The sequence below is a fragment of the Vanessa tameamea genome, chromosome 9 (assembly GCF_037043105.1).
Source record: "Vanessa tameamea isolate UH-Manoa-2023 chromosome 9, ilVanTame1 primary haplotype, whole genome shotgun sequence".
In the NCBI taxonomy this organism is placed as follows: domain Eukaryota; kingdom Metazoa; phylum Arthropoda; class Insecta; order Lepidoptera; family Nymphalidae; genus Vanessa; species Vanessa tameamea.
The window spans coordinates 13,579,685-13,602,500 of record NC_087317.1 but is presented as its reverse complement, the minus strand read 5'-3'; the positions used below and the strand labels follow the sequence as shown (position 1 = coordinate 13,602,500).

The following is a 22,816-nucleotide window of genomic DNA, read 5'->3' as shown; positions in this document are numbered from 1 at the left end:
GTCACTTGTTTTCTAGATGTTGTCTGCACCAAATCATTATTAATAGCGTATATGCTCCAAATAAAGGATAGATAAACTGATAGCCTTAAAAATATATATATATATATATATTTATTTTATTTCAAAATGATTACACTAAAGAATAATAGTTAATTAATAATACTATGCAGGATCCCCATCGTATCTTTAGAGATTTTAATTGTTTTTCAAAATACTCATTTAAACAATATACATATCACAATTATATATTTTGTTTTAATATTTTGTTCTCTACTTTAAGCAATTTAATGACATTATGATAGTTAAATTAAATTCTTGTACACAATTATCATTTATTTTCAATGTAATTAAATAACGTGTTAGGAAGCCATTTAAAAAAAAAAGAAATTAAATTTAGACTCACCTTGCGTCTGTATCATATTTATTATTCATTTCTTCTTCACATGTTAACACAAATACTTATTAACTTTTTTCTAAGGCAATTCTCAAGAAAATATGTTAGTTTAAAATACGGCTAATTAAAGATAAATTTCATCGCAGAATTCAATTTCGTTGCCTTTTATTGTTATAAAAGGCTACCATAACAGTTGTAGCTAGTCTTCAAGCATAATATTGCCTCACACGATTAATAGTTAATTCTCAAAATGAATTTTCACTTGCTCGCACCTAAATAAATCAAGTGAGTTCAAACTCGATAAGAAATTAACGAAAACGTCAATTTACATGCGTAAATCTGTCAAAAGTGTTACTCGTACTACCAAAATGTCGAAAACCGCCCATTATTTCGACTTCAAACACGATAACGTAATTATAAAAACTCTTACTACCGATTTTAGTTTCTCTGCGATTACTCTTGGGGCACTGATAGGATTTGTATGTAAAAAAAAAGAAAACCGTAAGTAAATTACTTGAAGTTAACTGTCAAACTCGTACTAAGGGTACTGTTTTCAACGTAAGTAGCAAATCAAAACAAAACTTGTAATCTGTACAGCGACATCTATCAGCTAATTTGGGACCTAATAACACAGGAAATTTTATTATCTACTTTTAGCTATAAAGTGAGTAAAATTTAGAATAATAAATTGTAATTCATATTTTAGATAATATTTAAGTTAACCTATATTTCTTAATTTTTTTTTTGGAATGTAGCATGTATCAACCAAGTAATTAAAATTTGTTTTGTACCTATGGAGTTAAGCCTATGACTTCCGGACAGATCTATTATAATAAGTAATGAATTATATAAATTAAGATTAATAGATATTTTAGCTTTGGCCATTATTAATGAATACTGTTTAAATAATTTTGAAATATAAATATGATCTATTTTTGTCAAGAAATGTGTACATTTGATTTGTCCTCTATATTTTTATTATAGTTAGTGATAAATAATTAATTACAATAAATTTCGACTTTTAATTAAGATTTAAAATAATTATATTGTTGGAGATTTCTTAAGTTAAGAGTGGGGTTATGATGACGGTTGCTACCAGCGCCTCGCCCCTATTTTGTTGGCATCCGTCGGGCGAGAAAGACGTGTGTCGTAATTTAAGTTTTGTCATATTTTATAAATTGTTATTTGTTTTAATTTTGAAAGAATTTGTCTCATTTAATTACAAATAATTGTTTAAGTAATTATAAATTTTAGTTTTCGGTAACAAATTTTACTTTTTAAAAAATGAAAACCGCTTCTGATTTCTAATAATATATTATTTTTTATTATTATACACCATTAATATTTATTACGTTTGTTACGAAATAAACATGGTCTTGTTGTTTCTCTTAAACTTAAACTTCTTTTGTTTTTGAATCGTAAGTTAAAATGCCGAAAGTTTCAGCTTATATGTATTATCATACAAATAAATTGGCGAATAGACTCAGCTCTGCAGCCTATGCGGTAAAAAAATAGACTTTTGACTGATGTGGATACGGCTCGCCTTGTGTACTTCAGTTATTTCCACAGTATAATGTCGTATGGCATCCTACTCTGGGGTAATGCAGCTGACATTAATACCATTTTTGTACTGCAGAAGAGGACTATTCGTGCAATTTATAACCTGGGCTCAAAAGATTCGTTAAGAGGTAAATTTAAAGAAATTAAAATAATGACTGTCGCTTCTCAATTTGTTTTTGATAATGTTATGTATGTACGCAAAAACATAAATGATTTTCCCAGAAATTGTGAAGTACATTCTATTAACACTAGGAACAAGAATAAACTTTTTACTCCAAGTACCCGATTACACAGGGTTAGTAACTCTTTTTTGGGGCAATGTATACGTTTTTACAACAGGATCCCAGAAAACGTTGAAAATTATTCAATTATAAAATTCAAAAGAATCGTTAAAGAGCGTTTGTATGCTAAAGGATATTACAACACTAATGACTTTTTAGTTGACTGCACACCTTGGGAATGAAATGATCGCCTCCAGGCTGTTTCAAATAGCTAAAATACAATTATTATTGTACATGCAAAATGAAAAAAAAAAAAAAAATCCCGCTGAGTTTCTTTCGCCGGTTCTTCTCAGGTCCGAGGTGTTAAATTCGGAACCGGTGGTAGATTTTTACCTATCAATAAGCACTTCTATATTGAATAAAGATTTTTGACTTTGACTTTATCAAAACATCCGTTTATCAAGCAAATAAATGCTCCCTGAGATGTCAGATGCGAAAAATGTCCTACAGATTGCAGAATTTAGTTTAGAATTTAAAGTCTAAAAAACATAAAAATGCCGATTATGATTATATAATATATTATGATTTTTTCAAGAAATCGGACGCGCCAACTTCAACAGATTTCGATATCGCCGCAGCAGAAGGCGTCTGGGCTTATCACACGATACAAGAAAACCACAGTTTTCCAAAACCAAACTAGTCCTGACTGGCTGATTCATCATCGCCGAACGTGAACTGTTAAAGTAAGGGCATTGAAATTTGGTGAGTAGAATCGTTTTATTGAGTAGACACCCGCTAAGGAAGGTATTTTAGAAATTCTATCCCTAAGGGGGTAAAATAAGGGTTGAAAGTTTGTACGGAAGTCTCGTCTGTATTTAAGCGTTTCTGGATATTCTAGCATCACAAGATCAATCTTTAAAATGGCCGGTGTAGTCCTATAACAGACAGTTTATCGCAAGGAAAGTTTTAAAAAGTGTGTTCGAGAGTGAGCTTTACGAGCAGTCTGGTCGATCTAGAAAATAGAACCACAAATGTGGCTTACAAAGAGGTCTTAAATCAACGTAATATTTTAAAGGAGTCAGTTAAATTATTTATAAACAATTTCCACACGAGAAAAACCGCGGGCAACAGCTAGTTTTTCTATATTTACACGATTCGAGTTGAAGCTCTAAAAGAGTTTTGCGCCGAAACTGAAACAGAATACCAACAAATGCTCGGCTATGGTAAAACCAGATGGCTTGCTCTGCCTGCCTTGGAAAGGGTTTTAAAAATGTATCTGCCATTAAAAAACTACTTTTTGAGTATTGAAAAATGTCCCCTTTTACTAAAAAACTTTTTTGAAGATCACGCATCCACATTGTGGCTTTATTTTTTACACGCTCAGTTAGCAAGTTTCCATCAAGCTGTATTGAAACTTGAAGGGCAGACCGTATCGGCAATTGATACTTGCTACAGAATAGCTACAGAATTCTATAAATCTAGCCGTGAATATCTGGAGCAGTGGACTTGCTTTCTTACCGAAGAAATGAAGAATAAGATGAATTCTATTGGGCACGTAGTTACAAATTACTTTAATTTGTAACTACATTACATCGCAGAAAGTAACAGAATGGAGTAATACAAATGTTTCCACGGAAGCTCGTTGGGTGGAAGTATTTAAATATTAAGGTGAATATTAAAAAAACATGCAAATAGTTTCATTCTCACTTAAAATCATCACCTATACTACACCATCAGCTATATTAAAGCAAATTAGTTTCTCTTTTAAATATAACCAAACATTTCGGGTATATACCTACCTCTTTTAATTTGTAACTTTTGCGCTAGCTGATATTTTCTGAATTACTTTAAAAAAAGGCTTTTTTTTGCTTGACTACCTGTTAATTGACCTAAATAAATCAATGTCCCGTTTTGAGTCAAAAAATAAATGGTCACGTTAACCACGACTCAAATCTTAAACATTATTATTTGACAACCGTTGCCGATAGATGGCGATTTACGGCCTTATATATTGATCACTGTTGTGCAATCTCTAACAGAATGGCGCAGCAGTGATTATTAAAAGGACTACAAGAGCTAAGTGCCCTTGAGAATCGCACGCACACACTTACAAAATCGATAAAAACGGCAAGCCCGTGAACTAATGGTTGAGCGAGGTGACGAGGTTACGCCCGAATATTCTAATAGATGGCGGCAAACCGAGCGAAGTAAGATGAATCATAAATCTCATAAAAACTAGATAGGACAACAGAATTGTTTTTATTTCTTTCGATGTTAACAAATGATTATAAAATAAAACTGATTCAATTAAACTTACAATATTTTTATTTATATTTTGTATACAATAAAATAGACAGTTTTAACCTTTTTTTTTCTTTTATTTATATTATTATACCACAATTAGTTCTTATACTAAATATTAAAACATACCAATTTTTAACATTTTATAAAAGTTTGATAATCTATTTATATAATAAAATCGTAAATGTTCGAAATCTGTAGTGTAATAACCGTGGGGTAACATATAGCGTAGTGTTTGTTCGTTTTATTAATATCGATTCACAAAGAAAAAATATATATTCAATTAAAAAAAAACATCAAAATATTTACTAGAAAAAAATGTCGTCAAGTCTATTTGGTTGAATCATTGGTTAACTAGGTTAATCATAAATCTCATAAAAATAGATAGAATATTAAAATTATTCGTATTGCTTTTGACTGTTATTCGAAAATGATTAAAAAATAAAACTGATTTAATTAAAATTAGAATATTTTATTTATATTTGGTACTACAAAAAAAATAAATAATTTAAGTGTTAATTTTTTTATTAAAATCTTTTATTTAATTTCACTTGTATGTATGAATGTATGTACATATGTCCTGGAATCTTGCAATCAGTATTACACCCACTTCCACTGAAGCTATGGAGCTGAAAGTTTGCACACATATTTAGTCTCGATGATGATAGACACGATTCATGAATTGCTGCCACATTCAATCCAATATGGCGGACGTTACAAAAAAAATATTTTTTTTGAATTATGTACAAATGACACTTCTAAATATTCTAGTTCTCTGGTTCACAACAATTACATATTTTTTTATTATTAAAATTAGTTCATACATAACTTTAATTCCTATTATAAACAAAATCGATAAAATTAAACTCTTACGCAATATAAATAGCTTCCGTGTTATTGTTTTCGACTTTCTTTATTCTGTAAAAAATAAATATATGTTAGTAATTATATTTTTATTAATTATAAAAGTATGTATTTAAAAAATATGTATCTAATATACCCCATAGTACTTTTAATGAAAAACATCATATTGCTCCGAGTTCATGGGGATCGAACGTAATCACTCTCAATTGATGGTTTCCTTACTTTGACCAAATACTCTATCGTAATATTAAAAAAATAGTTCGAAAAATCTGATTCTATGCGAACTGATTGCACATTTTTTCTAATAGATGTTTTCAATATTCATAATTTATAAAAAAAAAATATGTTTACTAATAAAATACTCTTACCTTTTAATACCGTTCATATGTATGTTCGGCGCTTAATTTATATATAGGTTTTTTAGTTTTCCTCACGCGTTTCACTTTATTTCCCAGATTTACACAATTAAAATTTATAACAAATAATATATTAAAAACAAATGCCTAATTACTACTACACTATTTTAACTTAATATATCTATTTACAAGAAAGAATAACATTTATTATAAAAAAACATGAAACAATGAATTTACAATTAAAATTACAAAAAATATCTCGTAACGTAATGTTGCGACGAAAAGATCGACACGTCTATATAGCATCAGGCCTCGGCCGGCAATGTCTGTACAAGGCGTTTACGCACACATGCGTACGCATTTTGTTCGAAAATAAGAATATCTGATTTTAAAAAAAAATCTATTGATTTTACTAAAAAAAGTGACGCAGAGGTAAAGTAGTATATTGCTTGTAGAATAATCTGACAAAAAACCAGAATTATTGAATGTATATAAGTATAGTTATTATTTGTTAAAAGATTTTTTTAGAGGTAACTGCGATTTTTTTCTATCGTACCAAATTAATTACATCATGTTTTCAAACAACATAACAAATAACTAGCATGTATCCTCAAGATTATCATATATTTTTTTCATTGGGTTTACTGCATTGGATCATATACTTTTTTGCATTATAAAACTTGCATTTAGCTCATGTAGTCCTCACAGATTTTGTTTTTTTGTCACCGGGCGAGTGTGCGACTCGTAGAAGCCTCTACCGGATGTTGAGAGCCCAGAAGGGCTCGAGAGTACGTGCTTCCTAAGGGCGCCTCCTGTAAAGCCGGACCTCGACAGGACGCCGCACCGTCGACGTCTGGAGGGACATTGTGTGCTCTGCCAAACGTCATACTCCTATGCGCGGACGGGTGATATGGTACGAGGGACCTCGCCCCCGCTGGAGGGGTTGGTGTGTGTTAATTGTGTAAAAGGATATTATTTAAATATATTTTTGTTCTTTTTTTTCAGAAAAAAAGTATTAGGAACTTATTTCAAAGCAACCGAAATAAAATTACCAAATACCACCGCTAATGGAAATTCATATTCGAACATGAACGAATTCGGACTGATGTCGCTTTTTAAATTTCCATAAAATTAATTAAAAATATATACCCAATGTAAATAAAACTAAAGTACAAGCTTAAAATAAAATTTAGAAACAGAAACAGTTCAGTAGCAAAGTTACAATTTAGACATTTTGTAATTTAGCATAATTAAAGTTCTCTCTTACTTTTCTATATTTAATATTCTGTCGTATTTTCTTGCATTGTTTTATTTTTACGTGAAAGCACGCACATTAAAAGCCGTAAATAATTAATTATAAAAAATTAAAGACAACGATATAAAAGTGTAATCAAACATGTATTTTCCTTAATACATAGTTCTACGCAGACTACAGTTGGCGGGCGAGCTCGGCGCGAAGCGCGCGCAGGTGGTCGCGGCGCGCGGCGCGCACGTCGCAGCCCGCCGCCAGCGCCAGCGCGCCGCACTGCACGCGCGCCACCTCCTCCAGGTGCGCTCCACCGCCGCTTCGAGACGTTATGACGGTTTCCGTCACTGAAGTCTCTGTGTCAAATATACATTGTTTGTGTCATATTCGTCTAATTAAATTAAATGAAATCAGTAGACTAATGAAACGCACGGCACGTTTGCGGCCAGGGCAGAAGCGGCAACTTCGAGCACCGAGTGTCGTGCACTCGAACGCGATGCTGGCTCGCGTCGTCGTGCGCACTCAGCTCCACGCGACCGGTGCAGCGCGCTCCGCACTCGTACGACACGACGTACCGCCAAGAAGTGTAGTTGTTCATCTCTTCCTCGACTCCCCACGAGCCAGTGCTGTGAACGATGTCGATCACGATGAATATGATATTCATCATTTATCGATCTGTACTATTAAAGTGGACACGAGCGCGCTCGAAACATTAAAGAGGGAGGAAGTAAATTATTTGACAGGTCACGAGTACATGTGCGAATATAGACGCGGATGGTTCGAGAAGTCAGCTAGGAAGTGCGCGAGAGAGCTCGGTGAGTGCTGCGGGAAGTCTGCGCCCAGGCTGCTGGAGCGCGGCACGCGCAGGGTGAGTAGCGTCGCGAACGCCAGCAGCGCCAGGGTGGCGCGCCAGCGATGGCTTGTTATTGCGCGACAAAATGAACGACCAATCGCCATCTACCAAATTAAAAAAATACATGTTGAGAAATAAAAAAAACCTTTTTGGTGTATTTATGAGACTCGAGAAACAATCAAATGCGACAAATCCGAGAAGTTTACTTACAAGTTAGAATTGACATAAGCAGATCTTCAATAGCTACTGCTAATTATACTTGCAACTAAATATACCTGCCGTCTTAAAAAGTTAAAATTAATGGACCATAAAAATCAGAAGCAGTTCAACTTCCAAGATTTGCTTTCAAGTACTTTATTCAGACATTATTAGTGACATAAATGTTTTTAGTTATACTGTAAACATTCGTGCAAATTATTAAAAAAAACGTGTAGTATTTGTTTTTTAATAATTATAATTCTATAGGTAATAATTACCTATGTAAAATGAATGACTGAAAGAGGGGTCCAGTTATGTATCATTTGGATATGGATGAGACAAAGCGTGATACGGAACGATTTTATTCAAGATCTCGAACGATAAAATCAACCCAATTCAATGTCAAAACTATTTATTTGTTTTTACCTCTGCGATTGGAATACGCTTTAGACACGCGCTACGCTTTGTTGACATTCTTCGTATGAAAATAAATATAAAAGAGGTAAATAAATGTACTTAGGTAATTGAATTTTGAATTACTTTTATGTAAACGAAAAATATATTATGATAGATAAATAGACATCCATGACTGGTCCTGATGTTGTACCTACTTATTGCAGGCAAATAAAATTGTTATCCCTAAAAATAGTTGAAATATTTGTAAGTAATAAAAAGATGAATGATTAGGTTCAGGGTGTAAGTATTTCATAAGATTCGATCGAGGAATGACGATCGCCCATCGAGGGAAACAAATCACGAGCAATCGGTTCAAATAATCAGTAAATTGGTAATCACAATCAGTGATCACTCGCAATACAAAAGTAGCAACTAGTCGCCTAGATAACTGATTATCTTAGATAATCTAAGTTTAACAAAACGCTTTATTTACCTCAAGTAGGTAAGTATAATGAATATGAGCTTAAAATAACCGGTCTGGCTATAACTTACAATGTTGGAGTTTGAGCTCCTTATTTGAACACGTAAAATCGAGTAAAAACAATGAGAACTAAAAAGTCGAATGAGTACTAGTTTCACAGAAACGAGCTAATGACCTTAAAAAGTATGTCTTCAATTAAGACGCTTGATAAAATCGCACACAAACAACGTCACACACCGTCTATTATATTGATAGTATTGAATTAAAGGGAATCCTCGCGGCTCGCAACGTTTGACTGTGTGCAGTAGATATGCGGTAGGAACCCGGACGCGGGACGCGGGACGCGGCACGCGATTGCCGAATGCCGATAACGCTTCCTGACTACGCGAATGCGATGCCTATTCAAGTTTAAAATTAGAACAGAACATCTGTTTCGGCTTCTGTATGTATACAATTCGTTCAGTCCGTATTGTTATTAGGACGAGGTACCTACTGCCTATACTAAAACAAAAGTTGGTAAATGAATGATGTTTTTATATTTGTTACTCATATTTTATTCAGATTATTTATCCGATACTCACAATTGATAATTTTGCTTAATTTAATTTATTTTTAACATTTCGACATAAAACCGTATTTAGACTGTTTTCCTATTGTCTCTTTATTTTTATTAATTTTATGTTTTATTTTATCAATTAGCTTTTTACAATGTTGACATATATTTCAATATCCAAGTAATCTTAGAACACCTGCAAAAAAGTAGGTAAGTAAACCCATTTACTTATTATGACTTTTGGTTTACTGTGTATTTTTGTTGTACTACTCGTTGGTGTTGTCAAATAAATAAATAAATTAATATTTAAAAAACGGTGTGTATTGTGTAATTAAGCCCCATACTCAGGGAGAAAGGGCGTTACTGTGATCGTGTTTACACGAAAGAGCGAACAATCACACTTACAATAGGTCGCAAAACATTAGTTTAGTTGCGATAGATATATTAACAACCAGAACGTTAAAAATTCCACAAGGATCAATTTTGGGTCCTTTTCTATTTCTAGTATATATAAATGATCTTCCTTTCCATGTTAAAGGTATTTGTGATAGTGTTGTTTGCTGATGATACTTCACTGATTTTTAAGGTCGACAGGAAAAAAAAACTGACTATGACGATGTGAACAGTGTATTATCACAGATACACGATTGGTTCACATTAAATAGATAATTCAGGTGCCTAGATTGGGAAACAAAAGGAATTATGATGGAGGGAAAATTATTGAACCATCTGCGTTTTGCAGATGACATTGTAGTGTTTGCAGAAAGCGCGACAGACCTGAAAAGCATGGTCAAGCAAGCGAACTTGCAATGGAAAGTCAAAAGAAAAAAACCAAAATTCTAACCTAAAGAAATCACAACAGCAAAAAAAAATGAATATATAAACGAATATGTATATCTCGGACATTTAATATCAATGTAAATAATACAGACAAGGAGATACAACAAAGGATACTTTAGCCTGTAAAAATATAGCCCTATAAACCACATATTCTCAGTAAAAATAGGATTTCTAAAATATATATATTTAATTAATAAAAATTATAGTAATTCATTCTAAAATAACACGTAGCCGAAGACGGCCATCGCAGTGGTTTTAATGGGTAGGAATCCCACATAACACGGTGTCTTACCTTACACACCCCAGGGCTCGGGTAACTTTTTGAAGGTTTCCACTGGGTGAAAAAGAAACAAATTCATAGGAGTGGGGAGAGGTAGAGTGGGATTTTTGTGGCACCTATTAAAGAAACTAGTTACGATCATGTACGTATTCTGTTATTATTTTATTCTCCGTAGCGTCCTCTATTCGTAATACATTTTTATTAATAACAATAAATACAACACACAAATTAAATAGTACTTTAGTTTTTAGCGTTGTAGCTAAAAGTGCATACCAAGAAAATATTTAAGATAAGAGCTAAGATGTTATATCTTTTCAGTTACTTTTCCACGAAACGCTTCACAGTAACTCGTGTTGAATTAAATGCAAGGAACACCGAGTCGGACGAGGGAACGCAATAAATAAATAAGACCAGACGTTATTCCTCATGATTTACTTAAGTTTAAATCTTATCAACTAATTTGTTTCATTCATTGTTCGACAGTTGTGAATTGCGACACTCGCCTTAACCTAGACTGTACATGTCGAGACTTTGTCAACATAAGAATGTAAAATCACAGAATTCAATAATAATATAACAGTTAGAGTCCGTTGGCACGATTTGTACATTGCGTTGTTAAGTGGGACACTCGACTGAGTGTCACTCGGGTTGGGATCAGTGTGGTCGTAAGTCCACATCACGGTCACGGCACACCGTAAGCGCTACCATCACCACCGTTTACCTTTGTTAGACAATGATTCTATACATTCTTATGTTAAGACTCGGGTAACGCACATACAAATGTGTCATTCAATAATTTAAGCTTCGACTGATTTTACAAGTCTCTCGTGACACAAGCAGCTAATAAATTAAAGTCGAGTAAGTTTCAGTACATCATTAAAATATAACACATTAAGAAATACGTCGACGTTAGGAGATCGGGCATCGAATGCGTCTATCAAATGTTCATAGAAAAATAAATACTTATAAGATTCAACTCTCACATCGACAGTCATGCTTCTACGAGTCATACGGATACGAGCTATTTACAGAGAACTCAATTCGTCAGTGTTACAATGCAGTCTCGATCGTTTCGTCGACTCCGACCGCACGTCACACGCGGCAGGCGACACGCGCGCCGACGCCCGGGCGGCGGGCGCCCGCCGGCGCTACCGGCGCCGCCGCCGGCCCTTGCGGTAGCCCTTGCCGTACCAGCCGCCCTCGTCGCCCGGCGCGCGGGCCGCCGGCGCCTCCCCGTCCTCGCCGCAGCACGCGCACAGGTAGCGCCGGCCGCGCTCGCGCCGCCACGTGCGCCGCTCGGGGGGCGTGGCGCGCGGCGGCCCGTACCACAGGCAGCGCCGCGCGTCGTAGCGCCGCAGGCACCACGCGCACTCCGCCTCCGCCTGCGGGCCGGCGGGGCGCGGGGCGGGCGCGGGGGCGGCGCTGGCGGCGGGGGCGCCGGGCGGTGCGCCGGGCGCTATGATGGTGTGCAGGCCGGAGTACAGCTGCGCGCGACACACGAGCACCGCCCGCCGGATGATGGCCGCCGCCAGGGTCGCGTTCGCTTCCTCGTCGTCGCTCTCGGCCTCCGTCTTCGCCTTGGCCTCGATATCGTACTTGGGCCCGTCGCCGTCGATCCGAGGCTGGAGCTCCAGCAGCTGCCTCAGCTTGCACCCGAGATTCCACGACCCGTTTCCTAAATTCGTATCATCGGCTTCCTCCTTTTTGATCTTCGCGGGCGGCGGGGATTCTATTTTCGTCTCGAGACCGTTGAGGTCGCATCCCGGAAGCCGATGCCCATTGGTCGTGGGACCGATACCGTTGACTATAGTGAGAGGTCCGTGCGGTCGAGAAATGCGGAAGCGCCTGAGCGCGTCGGTGGTGGCGCGGGCGGCGGGCGGCGGCTCGGGGGGCGGGGGGTCGGTGGGGGCGTGCTCGGCTCGGAGCAGTATCGTGGTTTCTCCGGACTGCATGTTAACCTGCACAAACATTTTGCTAATCTTTAATATTCTGGCGTCACGGCATAAAACTTTGCACTTCGTCGAATAATAAGTGATACTAAACGCAGTTAGGGGTTGCCTGACAGTCCATCGACGTCCTCTGCGTGTAACAAATAATGTTTTCATTGAAGTAGGTAGCCAATATGCATAAACTATGAACATATCCAAAATATACTAATCACTCAGTCTAACTACCTAACCGCGTATAATTTTACGGAGCCTTAATTCCATTAGAGAAGTCTAAAGTTTCGCGCGAAAAACAAATATCGAATACCTGAAAAGATCGCAGTGTGGGCGCAGGCGGCGGTTGCGGGTCTCGGAGGCGGTCGGCGAGGCGGCGGAGAGGCACCTCGTCGTCGGAGTCGGACGCCGACGGGGATGACGACGCGGACAGCGAGTAGTACGAGGTGTCGTCCGAGTCGCAGTCGGCGGGGGGCGGCGCGGGGGGCGGCGCGGGCGCCGGCGCGGGGCGGCTGAGCAGCGGCCGGCGCGTCGTGTGCGTCTCGGGCGGCGCCAGCGGCTCGGCGTGCGCCAGCAGCGGGTCGCGGCGTGCGCGGTACCGCGGCACGCGCAGGCGCAGGCGCCGCGCCACCTGCTCCATCACCGCGTCGCACCGCGCGTTGATCTTCAGCGCCGCCACGGCGTCCTTCGGCGTCCACTGCAGGTTCACGATGTAGAGCGCGGGTCGAGCGTGAGGCGCGCTCTGCATCCGCCAGAGCCTCGGGTATCGGCGGAGCACCTGCGGCAGATCGGGACTCGTCAACGTCGCCGCTAACTCGGCCTCCGGTGCGGTGCGCCTCGCCGGTCGCGTACCTTGAGACTGGAGCCGAGGCACAGGACGACGTCGGCGGCCGCGGCATGGCGCAGCGCGCCGGCCCAGTTGAGCGGCCAGGCGGAGCGGCCGCGCTCGCCGAAGTGCACGATGGAGTCGCGCAGCTCGCGGCCGCACGCGTGGCACAGGCGGCGCGTGGCGTGCGCGTGGCGCGCCGTACGCTCCGTGGTGTCGAAGGCGCGCAGGTACACGCGGCGGCAGGCGGGGCAGCGCTCGGCGAACATGTCCCCGTGCAGCTCGGCCAGCGCGCGGCGCGGCAGGCCGGCGCGCACGTGCAGGCCGTCGCAGTTCTGCGACACCACGAACTTCAGCGCGCCGCGCGCCCACAGCGCCGTCAGCGCCATGTGCGTGAACGTGGGCCGCGCGCGCGACACCTCCACGCGCCTGCCGGGACGGACGCGGGCGTCGTGTTACATAAGAACTTGTCTGTGTTTACCGGCGTGTGATCTTAGGAGATATTTCTGTTACAAAATTTGCTCTCAGCTTTTGGGATTGGTGCGTTTTTTTTTTCAGGAAAGAGATCGACACTCATGACCTATTTGATAGATGACCAGGGGGCGGATTACTTTATAGGCCGAGTGGGGCGGCGAACCCTTGGCCGGTGACCTTTTCTAGTATTTGCGCCTATTCAAACCAAACAACGACGTTTCAAAACTGCAATCCGTATCTACAGCGCCGCGCCATAAACTACTCACCTATATATTCTTATACGCCTCAGTCAAGGAATCAAATCCGTTCCTTGAGATGAAAATTGGCAAGTTATAGCGGATATCTACTTTGCGTCTAGATTTCTTAATTTGCTTCTCATCAAACAAGTTACGTGGTCCGTTGCTCGTTTCACTTTTCACTTAATTTTCAAGATAAACAATCGACACTCACCCCACAGTCTCGCCACGCTGCAGCCGAGTCCACACACCGCGCGGACCGCGGTAGTCGGGGATGTCCGCCGCGGTACTGATGCCCGCTCCCGTGTACACCTGCAAACCCATCGTTCTTATTTACGATTTTATATAACATAGCTTTTTAATAAAAAGATAAAAATTTATAAGTAGTAAAAATTTATATATGACACTATAGTGTCCTCCAGAGCGTCCCCGGCCGCGCGCAATATTATAATGGTTCGTGTGCAGTTGGTTAATCTCCTAGGCACTTAGATCATCAGGGCAGTTAGCAGCAGATGTAACAATATTATGAAGGGGAAGTGTTATGTTGATACTGAACTCCCAGCTGACACTTTAATATCACAACCATGCTTGCGCACACACATAGCAACATCACGCTTTATACTTTCATTAAGGCACTTTCTACTGTCAACTTTGATGATAACAGTCATCATGTATAAGCACTACAAATAAAGGTAAAACCTATAATAGCAACATTCCAACTCTGCAGTCAAAAAAAATCTTGCAAAAGTACTTGTAACAACTTGTGTACAATAAAGTTCACAGCTGATATCCATATTTGCCAATTGTATAGTTAGTAAATGAGTGAAAGAGTTTATATGTGTCGTATACAGTACATAATGTTAACTGTGATTTTTTATGTGATTAGTGACTTGCCACTTCTTGGTAGAATCGACACTCTGAACCATTTGCAGCTTTACATTTAAGTTAACCCTGTAATGTGATGATTTAAAACTGCCTATTTGAATAAAGTACACACAAATAAATATGATTATTACAAATATTCCAAGTTTATACTCACACTGCCAAGGTAGCTACATACCATGCATTTTTATTGCACTCATCATTGCTACAATGATGACGTATCGTCCAGCTGAGTCTCATTTTCCTATCTTTCAAATCAATGTGTCTTATATCTTTAGGCAAGGACCATTTCATTTTTTTTTTTTGGATTTTAGTATACATGGTTAAGTCTTGGTTTTCTACCAAACTTTCTTTTTTACTTAACAAATTAATGACGACAAAAAGAGATAAATCATATCTCAAACTGCCTTATCACATTTATTAGTACCTTAGAAAATAATTGTGTCTTGTATCTCAAGTATTTCAGCCTGGCTGAATGGTTTTAATGCAGTACAAAGTGAATTTGTTGATACAAAATGTATTTCTTCAATAAATAACAGCCACCCTAAAACTTGACCTCTTACAACCACTTTTATATTTATTTTTTAGATTAAGATGGTTATCTTTCACAAGACCACATTGGTTTTTTCACATAAACCATTCAAGTAAATAAAGTAAATTGTAAAATATTGCACTTTAATTACACAGGAATACTCTAATGACATAAACAAAAAAAAAACTAGAACTATTCAATCCTTGTAAAGTCTTTTCACAGATTTAAATAGAGGTCAACTTATATACAGCTCTTAATAAAGTGATAATGCAATCACTATCACTTTATATATAGGCCAAAACTACAAAAACATTTCACTTAAAGAAACAATACAAGATCATTTGTTGAATGAAAATGAAGAGTATGACTGAAACATTTACCACAAGATGTTTGGCTTCACGAAGTGCTCGAGCTAGGCGACGGCACTTTTCGCGCAGGACCTGCGGACTGTCTTCGACTTCAGCGGCTCGCTCGGCGGCGCGAGCTGCACGCGCTTTCCGCAAAGCTGCGGCCGCAGCCCGCTCAGCTTCCGCGGCGCGAGAATCTTGACCTGTGTTTGTGGCTGCCGCATTTGCTGCTGCTGTTGTTGTTGTCGCTCCGCTGAGTCGAGCGCTGCTCCGTACTCCCTCGCGGGCCGCCATTGCGGCGCCCGCCGCGCACGACTACAGTCCTCCGCCACTCTGGTCGTCTTTTTGCGTGTACCACTTACGAGTTTCTTGGGGCATTTCGCCAGCCTTTGGCTGTGCACGATAACCCTTCTGATACAATCACAGTGTGTGACTCGATGTTGTAAGTTATGACAATCTCTGTGTATTTATTCTGTGAAGCTGTCAAATTTTATTAACTGACATTTCTCGACGCGACATAAGGATGTAATTCAAAGAAAATCGATACTTAATCGTTTTACGATGATTGTTGTAAAAACATTTACATGTTTTTTAAGTAGAAATACATATATGTAGGTTTTTTTAAGTTTATCTTGTAAATTTTATCAACTGCAACATTTATATTTTATTTACTAGGTATGTAAATTAAAATATAAATATTATGTATAAAATTAAAAATAGTTAAATATTTCTAAATATATTGTGTTGTTCTATAAGTTGAATTATTTATTGATAATATAATCGGATTTAATCGAGCAATTTTTGAGTTACGATTTTTTTAATAAAGTAGATACTTATTCTGTAATAATAAATTCCAAATTTTTTAGACTTATCTGTAAGATTATTATTTTGACAATTTCTTTTGCTGACTTTGACAGGTGTGATTGGTTTTGTATTTGTGAACTGCAGTGAAATCCAACTAAATCTATTGAAAAACATCTATTATTTTTTATTTAAATATCATATTTATTCAATCATTATTACCGTGTATTGAGTAATGTTCGTATTTTTTACTTAAATAGATTATTTTCTTTTTCAGCTTAAGTGCTAAGGATCGGCTTCAACATGGTACGAACAAGTGCATATATAACTTAAAAATACATTTAAAACATTAATCAAGATCTAATATGTTTATTAATTATCCGGGCTGATATCGCCAAAACCTAAGAAACGAATACCAAAGATATATTAAAATGAAAACAAAGATCATGGTTATGTTTATACTTTAACTCAACGCTCAACGTCTTAAGCTCTTTTTTACTGACTGAGTAGAGTAAATAGTTCTTACTAATAATTGAGATAACATTATCGATTCATCGATAATATTAATTTTAAACAATATGTTATACGTAGATTTTGTTGTAGGGTTATTAAATTTTAGCTAATATTTTAGTTTTTATTTTCAGCCCCGTGAAATTAAGGACATTAAAGACTTCCTGCTAAAAGCCCGCAGGAAAGATGCCAAATGTAAGTAACATGCTCTATTACTAACTTTATTCAGTATGTGATTTTGCCATTAATTCTAAATTAAAACAAATATATTTTTCCAGCGGTTAAAATAAAGAAGAACCCAGAAAATGTAAAGTTCAAAGTCCGTTGCTCACGTTTCCTGTACACATTGGTCATTACTGACAAGGAAAAGGCCGAGAAGCTCAAACAGAGCCTTCCACCAGGTACTTATCATTGCATTCATAGTTATCATGGTTATAAATAGGATTCCATTGCCTTAATATAGACAGTGAATATTAGTTGACAAAGTCAGCAGTTTGCGTGAGAGTGTAAAAGACAGTTGTGATGCCGAATACATTTAAAGGTTATATGTTTATGACAACTTTCTCTAAAATGATTTTTGATTTTGTTGAATATTAATATTAATCAGTAAAAACAACTTCCTACAAACATATTTCTTCTTCCTTAACTTCCTACAAACACTTTCCAAGTAGTGTTGTGTAGCAGAACAATATATGATGAGTTTGTGATACATACCCTGATGAGTTTGTATAAAGCCCCATTTTTGGAAAAAGTTGCAAAGGAGATTTTGATCTATATTTTGATAAGCTTATTGAGATATTGATTTCAATATGTGAAAGAAAGTAAATCAGTAACTGTTCAATATTTTGATAAGGGTGTAAATATAAAAAATACAATCATTATATGAATGCAGGCTTAAGTCCTACACAATATTTTTTAATAATTTCATATGAATCATATTCATAATTGTAAAAGTAATGGCTGACCTTACACTTATTGTAGCCAGAAAATAAATGACATATTTTATGTTAAAATATTGTGAATATCAGAAAAGAACAACTTAATTTTTTTTTATAATTTTTTTGTATTATATGTGTATAATACTTTTAAGTATTTCTCTTCAAATTATCAGCGGCTCTTGTAACAAATTAACAATTCAGTAATGCATTTTCTTTTTCTGTTACAGGTCTTCAAGTGAAGGAAGTGAAGTGAATGTGACATAGGGTTAAGTAAATAAAAATATAAACACCATAAATTGTTTTATTTAAAAAATGTGTGTAGAAGTATAGAAAGACCGTCTATTGAAGTGAATTGGAATCAAAGTATGAACAGTGTAATAACCAGTAATTAAATTGTTGAGAATAATTTGCTAAATGATTACTCCTAACTAAATATTCAGCAAGAATTTATTGTAATATATTAATAATATTACCAAATAAGTACATACGTACTCAATATTCAAATTCAAAATTTACTTTATTTGAGTACAATCACAAGTTCTTGTTTGTATCACTTTAGAAGATTATGAAACGGCAATCACTAGTGCTTGGTTGGTACTTGGCTTGGCTCAGTTCGGTTTAGCATATAGTGGTGTTACAATTATGTTAATTCAATCAATCAAAATGTACTTCATTCAAGTGTGCTTATACAGGCACTTTTGAATTGTCATTTTACAAAACTATATTAAGTGAAGTTACCACTTAAGTATGAAGCAATGAGATCAAGAGCTTTAATACCGTAGTATTTGAGTTTTAAAGAAGTATTTTGAGTTGTGCACAATTAAATGCCTTAGACAAATTACATAAGACACCAATAACATTACGTTGATTTTTCCTAAGCATCGTAAATATGTTTGAGAAGTGCTAATAATAGCCGAAGCCCTAAAAATTTTTATTTTTAGTTCACTAGCAGTTTCTAATTTTGAATTCAGTTTAATTTTTTTATAAATTATTTTTATTTCTTAGTTTTTAGTGCATTAAGTTAACATAGAAGTATTGACTTCATTGTATGTAAAATATACTATGTAATTATTACTTATTATTATATTATAAAAGGTAATGTCTAAGTGATTAAGTTTGATTATTAGTAATTTAAAAGTTTTAATTACTTCATAATAATGGGTCTCCCCGTTCCTTCCTTATCGAGAAGCTCTGCAAAAAAAGGAGAATCCTAAGACAGAGGGTATAATCCAAAAAAAAAACGAAACCTTAACAAACGGTTAAAACAACCTCATGGTCTCCATGCATACCAAGAAATGATGCGTTTACGTAATAATTCTCAGTAACTGTATGATTTTAATCAAACGTACACTGTTCCCTAAGTTGAAGTGTACCTAACTTTAATTAGATTTTAGATTATCAATAAGCAAGTGTAAATAATGTAAATAAAGATTTTTGACTTTGACTTTGAAAAGTCATCGCCCAGGAGGTGACGGTTAGTTTGGAAGTACGTCATTTTTTAGTTATGAAAAAAATCGGCGTCTGTGTTTACGAGTGAAAGATATCTGATAAAGAATTTTTGAATATGATATATGTCGGAGATATTGAAGGGTTTCCCGATACAGTTTACATCACAGTGAAACACATTCAATTGAGATAAACTGTATATTTTGTTATCTTAAAAGTTTATTTTTTACAAATGTGTTAATGCAACGTGGCGTTGTTATAACAATGCTCGTTTTTTAAGCGTACCTTCGAATTAAACGGGTATTGGCAACTACAACATTTTATTTTATTTAAAATTACACAACGGATTTTGATGCGGTTTTTTTAATAGATTGATTCAAGAAGAAGGTTTATATATATATATTGTACAAATGCACAATATAGTAGAGAAACATTGATCATTTTAGAGGTTTGTGAAGTCATAAATAAACACATTTTTTGCGATTACATTGCAAATGCTGGCTGAACCCTACGAGATAGATCAAAATAATGTACTACGGTATTGTACACCTTAAAAATGTGTTAAAAAACGTCTGCGATGGTATATATCTATCGCTTAGGGATACAACCATTTTTTATCCTTTACTTTTTACGAGAAATAATGGCTTAATTTCGAAGCGATTTTAAGCAATACAACATTAATCCTTATCCAATTAAGTATCTTAAATACATTGTGCATTTAATATAGATCAATATGACCCTCTACAGCATGTAATTTAAATGAATATTTTCAAGATACTACAGATTTAAATCGCAGGGACATAGCTATTTGTATTGTCTAACGAGTAACGACTGAAAAACTGTGAACGTTGTATACTCTATTCCAATGACAATATGAAAGAACCAAAACAAACCGAACTTTTCAATAACACGAGTGTTTTGTTGATAAGTCCGCTTTATGATTTACTACAAACAGTTCTTGATTAAAATATCATCATTTTTAATACAACAATATTGTACTTAACTACGTAACTTTAACTTTAATTTTACTTCCAAAGTAACGAAACGGTTTTGCCGACTTTCAAAACGCCATTTTCCGATGAACGAACAATTAAAAATTTAAAATGGAGGCCTCACTAAGGATGGTCGCTAAACGAATGGAGAATGAATACATTTATACAGATAAAAATATGTTATTTTAGTTTTAACATATATTTTAGATTTTTTTTTTAAATATATATTTATTTAATTGGTTATAATATGGAATATGAAATATTTGTAAAAAAATTTAGAAAGTTACATAATGTTCGATAAAATTTTTATTATTTTATATAGTAAGATATAGATAAAAAATTTAAAATAATTAATTGATTTTAAAGAAATAAGAACATCTCAAAATATAGATCAGTTTTATGCAAAGACACTTAATTTATAGTTTTGAAAATAATACAAGAGTAAGATATTAGACTGATCTTTCGTATCATGTGCACGGTTGCTTATTCGGAATTATCAAAAGATTTTTCTTACGACCTGGCTTTGTTTAAGCGAACTGTAATAGGCTATTTATTTTATAAAAATAAAGTGGCAATTATTGTAATCAGTATATATTACGAGTTTAAAAATAGTTATTTATCAACGAAAGTTGAAAATAATAATTAATTTATTCAAAAATCCATAAATAAAAATGCATTTTTTTAAACGTTTGTCACGTGACACAAAACGCTCCTGATTGGTCGGGCTTATGATGACGTCACTTGCTTATTAACCTCGTTTGCCTACTGTATGTGTGTGGGTTATAAATGTGCCACAGATTACAATATAGGCAAGTGACGTCAGTGACCCCATTGCAGCGCCATATTGTCAAAGTAGCGTTTTCGCGCGCTATTTAAATATGGAATTTTTATTTTGATATTTTTCAGCAAATATGTACTAGAATTCAAAAAAACAACTTTTACTGGGTTCCTTAACCTCTACTAAATAATATAAAATGCATTTTAAAAACCAATCAAATCGGATACAATAGGCTACTATTGTAACCGATTTAGTATTTACGACCTTTTGCTTTTGCCTACTGGTTTTTGATTTGCCTTCATCACGGACTATGCTGATTGAACATTAGTTTTTCAGTTTTAAGATTAAGACAAGATGTTATTTTTAATTACATTTTGTTTTTGTTTTTCATAAAATTTAATGCTAAGAAATTTATTTCAAGGTCATAGTCGTTTTAGATGTAAGATAAAGTAAGAGTTTCTTTGAAAGAAATATATCTGGAAAATGCCACTTTATTATTGAAACATACAATGTTTCTTTTTATTAATGAGGGAATAAAAATCTATTCGTATAAATAAAATTGTGGCTGTGTTTCTATGACTTATTACTGGAAATAACTACCTCTTTATAAGTTAATAAGGCTAGAAGACATTCTGTAGTAGGTAAATTAATATCAGTATTGCACCCGTGCGAAGCCGGGGCGGGTCGCTAGTTATCTTAAATATTAATAATGTAAGCCGATTTTTGTCTCAGTGATCATGAAACGATAGCTGCACATAAAATATTCACATAAATCGGTTATAGCCTCATTTTGAAGAGCTCCAGCCGTAGATGTGTGTAGATGTACATAGTTTATGACTCAAAACATAAACATAATTATTTGACAACCATTGCCGATAGATGGCGATTTGCAAACATTAAATTTAGTTTTATTTTATAGCGCCATCTATTGGTACACAAAGTTAGTCACCACTATTTGTTTACTTAAAAAAAAGACTAGACTTTTAGTATCTACGATTATTTGACCGTGCATTGTTTGGCGTATTTTTCTTTATTTTTAAAATACCTATCTAGATTGCCTACTACCTACAAACTAATTTTATATCTTTAAAAAGATCAATTTGCAGATAATTAATAACAGCAAGTGTATAAAATAATAATAAATAATAACAAAATACTTTAATCAATTTCTGGTTTGCTAATATTATTAAAAAACAGTTTAACAATGATACGCCTGACGGTATTTCGTGCTACCTCCAAAAACAGAATGAATTTAAAAGCCATCTGACAAATTGACGAATGACGAACGGAAAGTCACACTAATTCTCCTTATATGTAATATTATATATTTTATACTCTCAGGAAGAGAGGGCCTGTAACTACCTAATTATGTTATGATTGATGAAGATTCCATGCACACTTGTCTGCTGCTCGAAGCGTGAGCCAGAGGTGAAGTCTCCTTCGTACTCGGTGCCGATGGTTGGCGGCGATACATCGGTGGTCTTGATGCTGCAACTCGTACGATTCCCACGTTATGTGTCACGAAGAATTATTGAACTCACGGCGATCGCTTTGGTGGTCTTTGTGTTGTA

At 36.0% G+C, this 22,816-nt stretch overlaps 3 protein-coding genes across 6 annotated transcripts; 1 reads left to right on the top strand and 2 right to left on the bottom strand.

Annotated features, from left to right (window-relative positions):
* Window positions 1–7,075: 7,075 nt before the first annotated feature.
* On the bottom strand, window positions 7,076–9,221 carry LOC113396187 (uncharacterized). 4 transcript variants are annotated; one of them, XM_064215823.1, is made up of 4 exons: window positions 9,046–9,221; window positions 7,697–7,899; window positions 7,375–7,568; window positions 7,076–7,298 (listed from the first exon to the last, which is right to left on the bottom strand). In XM_064215823.1, the coding sequence occupies exons 2-4, from the start codon at window positions 7,897–7,899 to the stop codon at window positions 7,126–7,128; spliced, it is 570 nt and encodes a 189-aa protein (XP_064071893.1). In that variant the 5' UTR covers window positions 9,046–9,221; the 3' UTR covers window positions 7,076–7,125. The 4 variants fall into 4 exon arrangements, with proteins under 4 accessions (XP_064071893.1, XP_026489811.2, XP_064071894.1 ...); XM_026634026.2 differs by having other exon boundaries at window positions 8,942–9,220; XM_064215824.1 differs by having other exon boundaries at window positions 9,108–9,210.
* Window positions 9,222–10,960: 1,739 nt separating this feature from the next.
* Window positions 10,961–16,276, bottom strand: LOC113396194 (NAD-dependent protein deacetylase sirtuin-7). Its single transcript, XM_064215880.1, has 5 exons — window positions 15,814–16,276; window positions 14,234–14,331; window positions 13,336–13,738; window positions 12,797–13,261; window positions 10,961–12,501 (listed from the first exon to the last, which is right to left on the bottom strand). Exons 1-5 carry the CDS (start codon window positions 16,072–16,074, stop codon window positions 11,692–11,694), a joined length of 2,037 nt encoding a protein of 678 aa, XP_064071950.1. The 5' UTR covers window positions 16,075–16,276; the 3' UTR covers window positions 10,961–11,691.
* A 402-nt stretch (window positions 16,277–16,678) lies between these two features.
* On the top strand, window positions 16,679–18,325 carry LOC113396215 (large ribosomal subunit protein eL38). The gene is made up of 4 exons (XM_064215794.1): window positions 16,679–16,887; window positions 17,226–17,286; window positions 17,370–17,492; window positions 18,257–18,325. The coding sequence occupies exons 1-4, from the start codon at window positions 16,885–16,887 to the stop codon at window positions 18,280–18,282; spliced, it is 213 nt and encodes a 70-aa protein (XP_064071864.1). The 5' UTR covers window positions 16,679–16,884; the 3' UTR covers window positions 18,283–18,325.
* The last annotated feature ends 4,491 nt before the right edge of the window (window positions 18,326–22,816 follow it).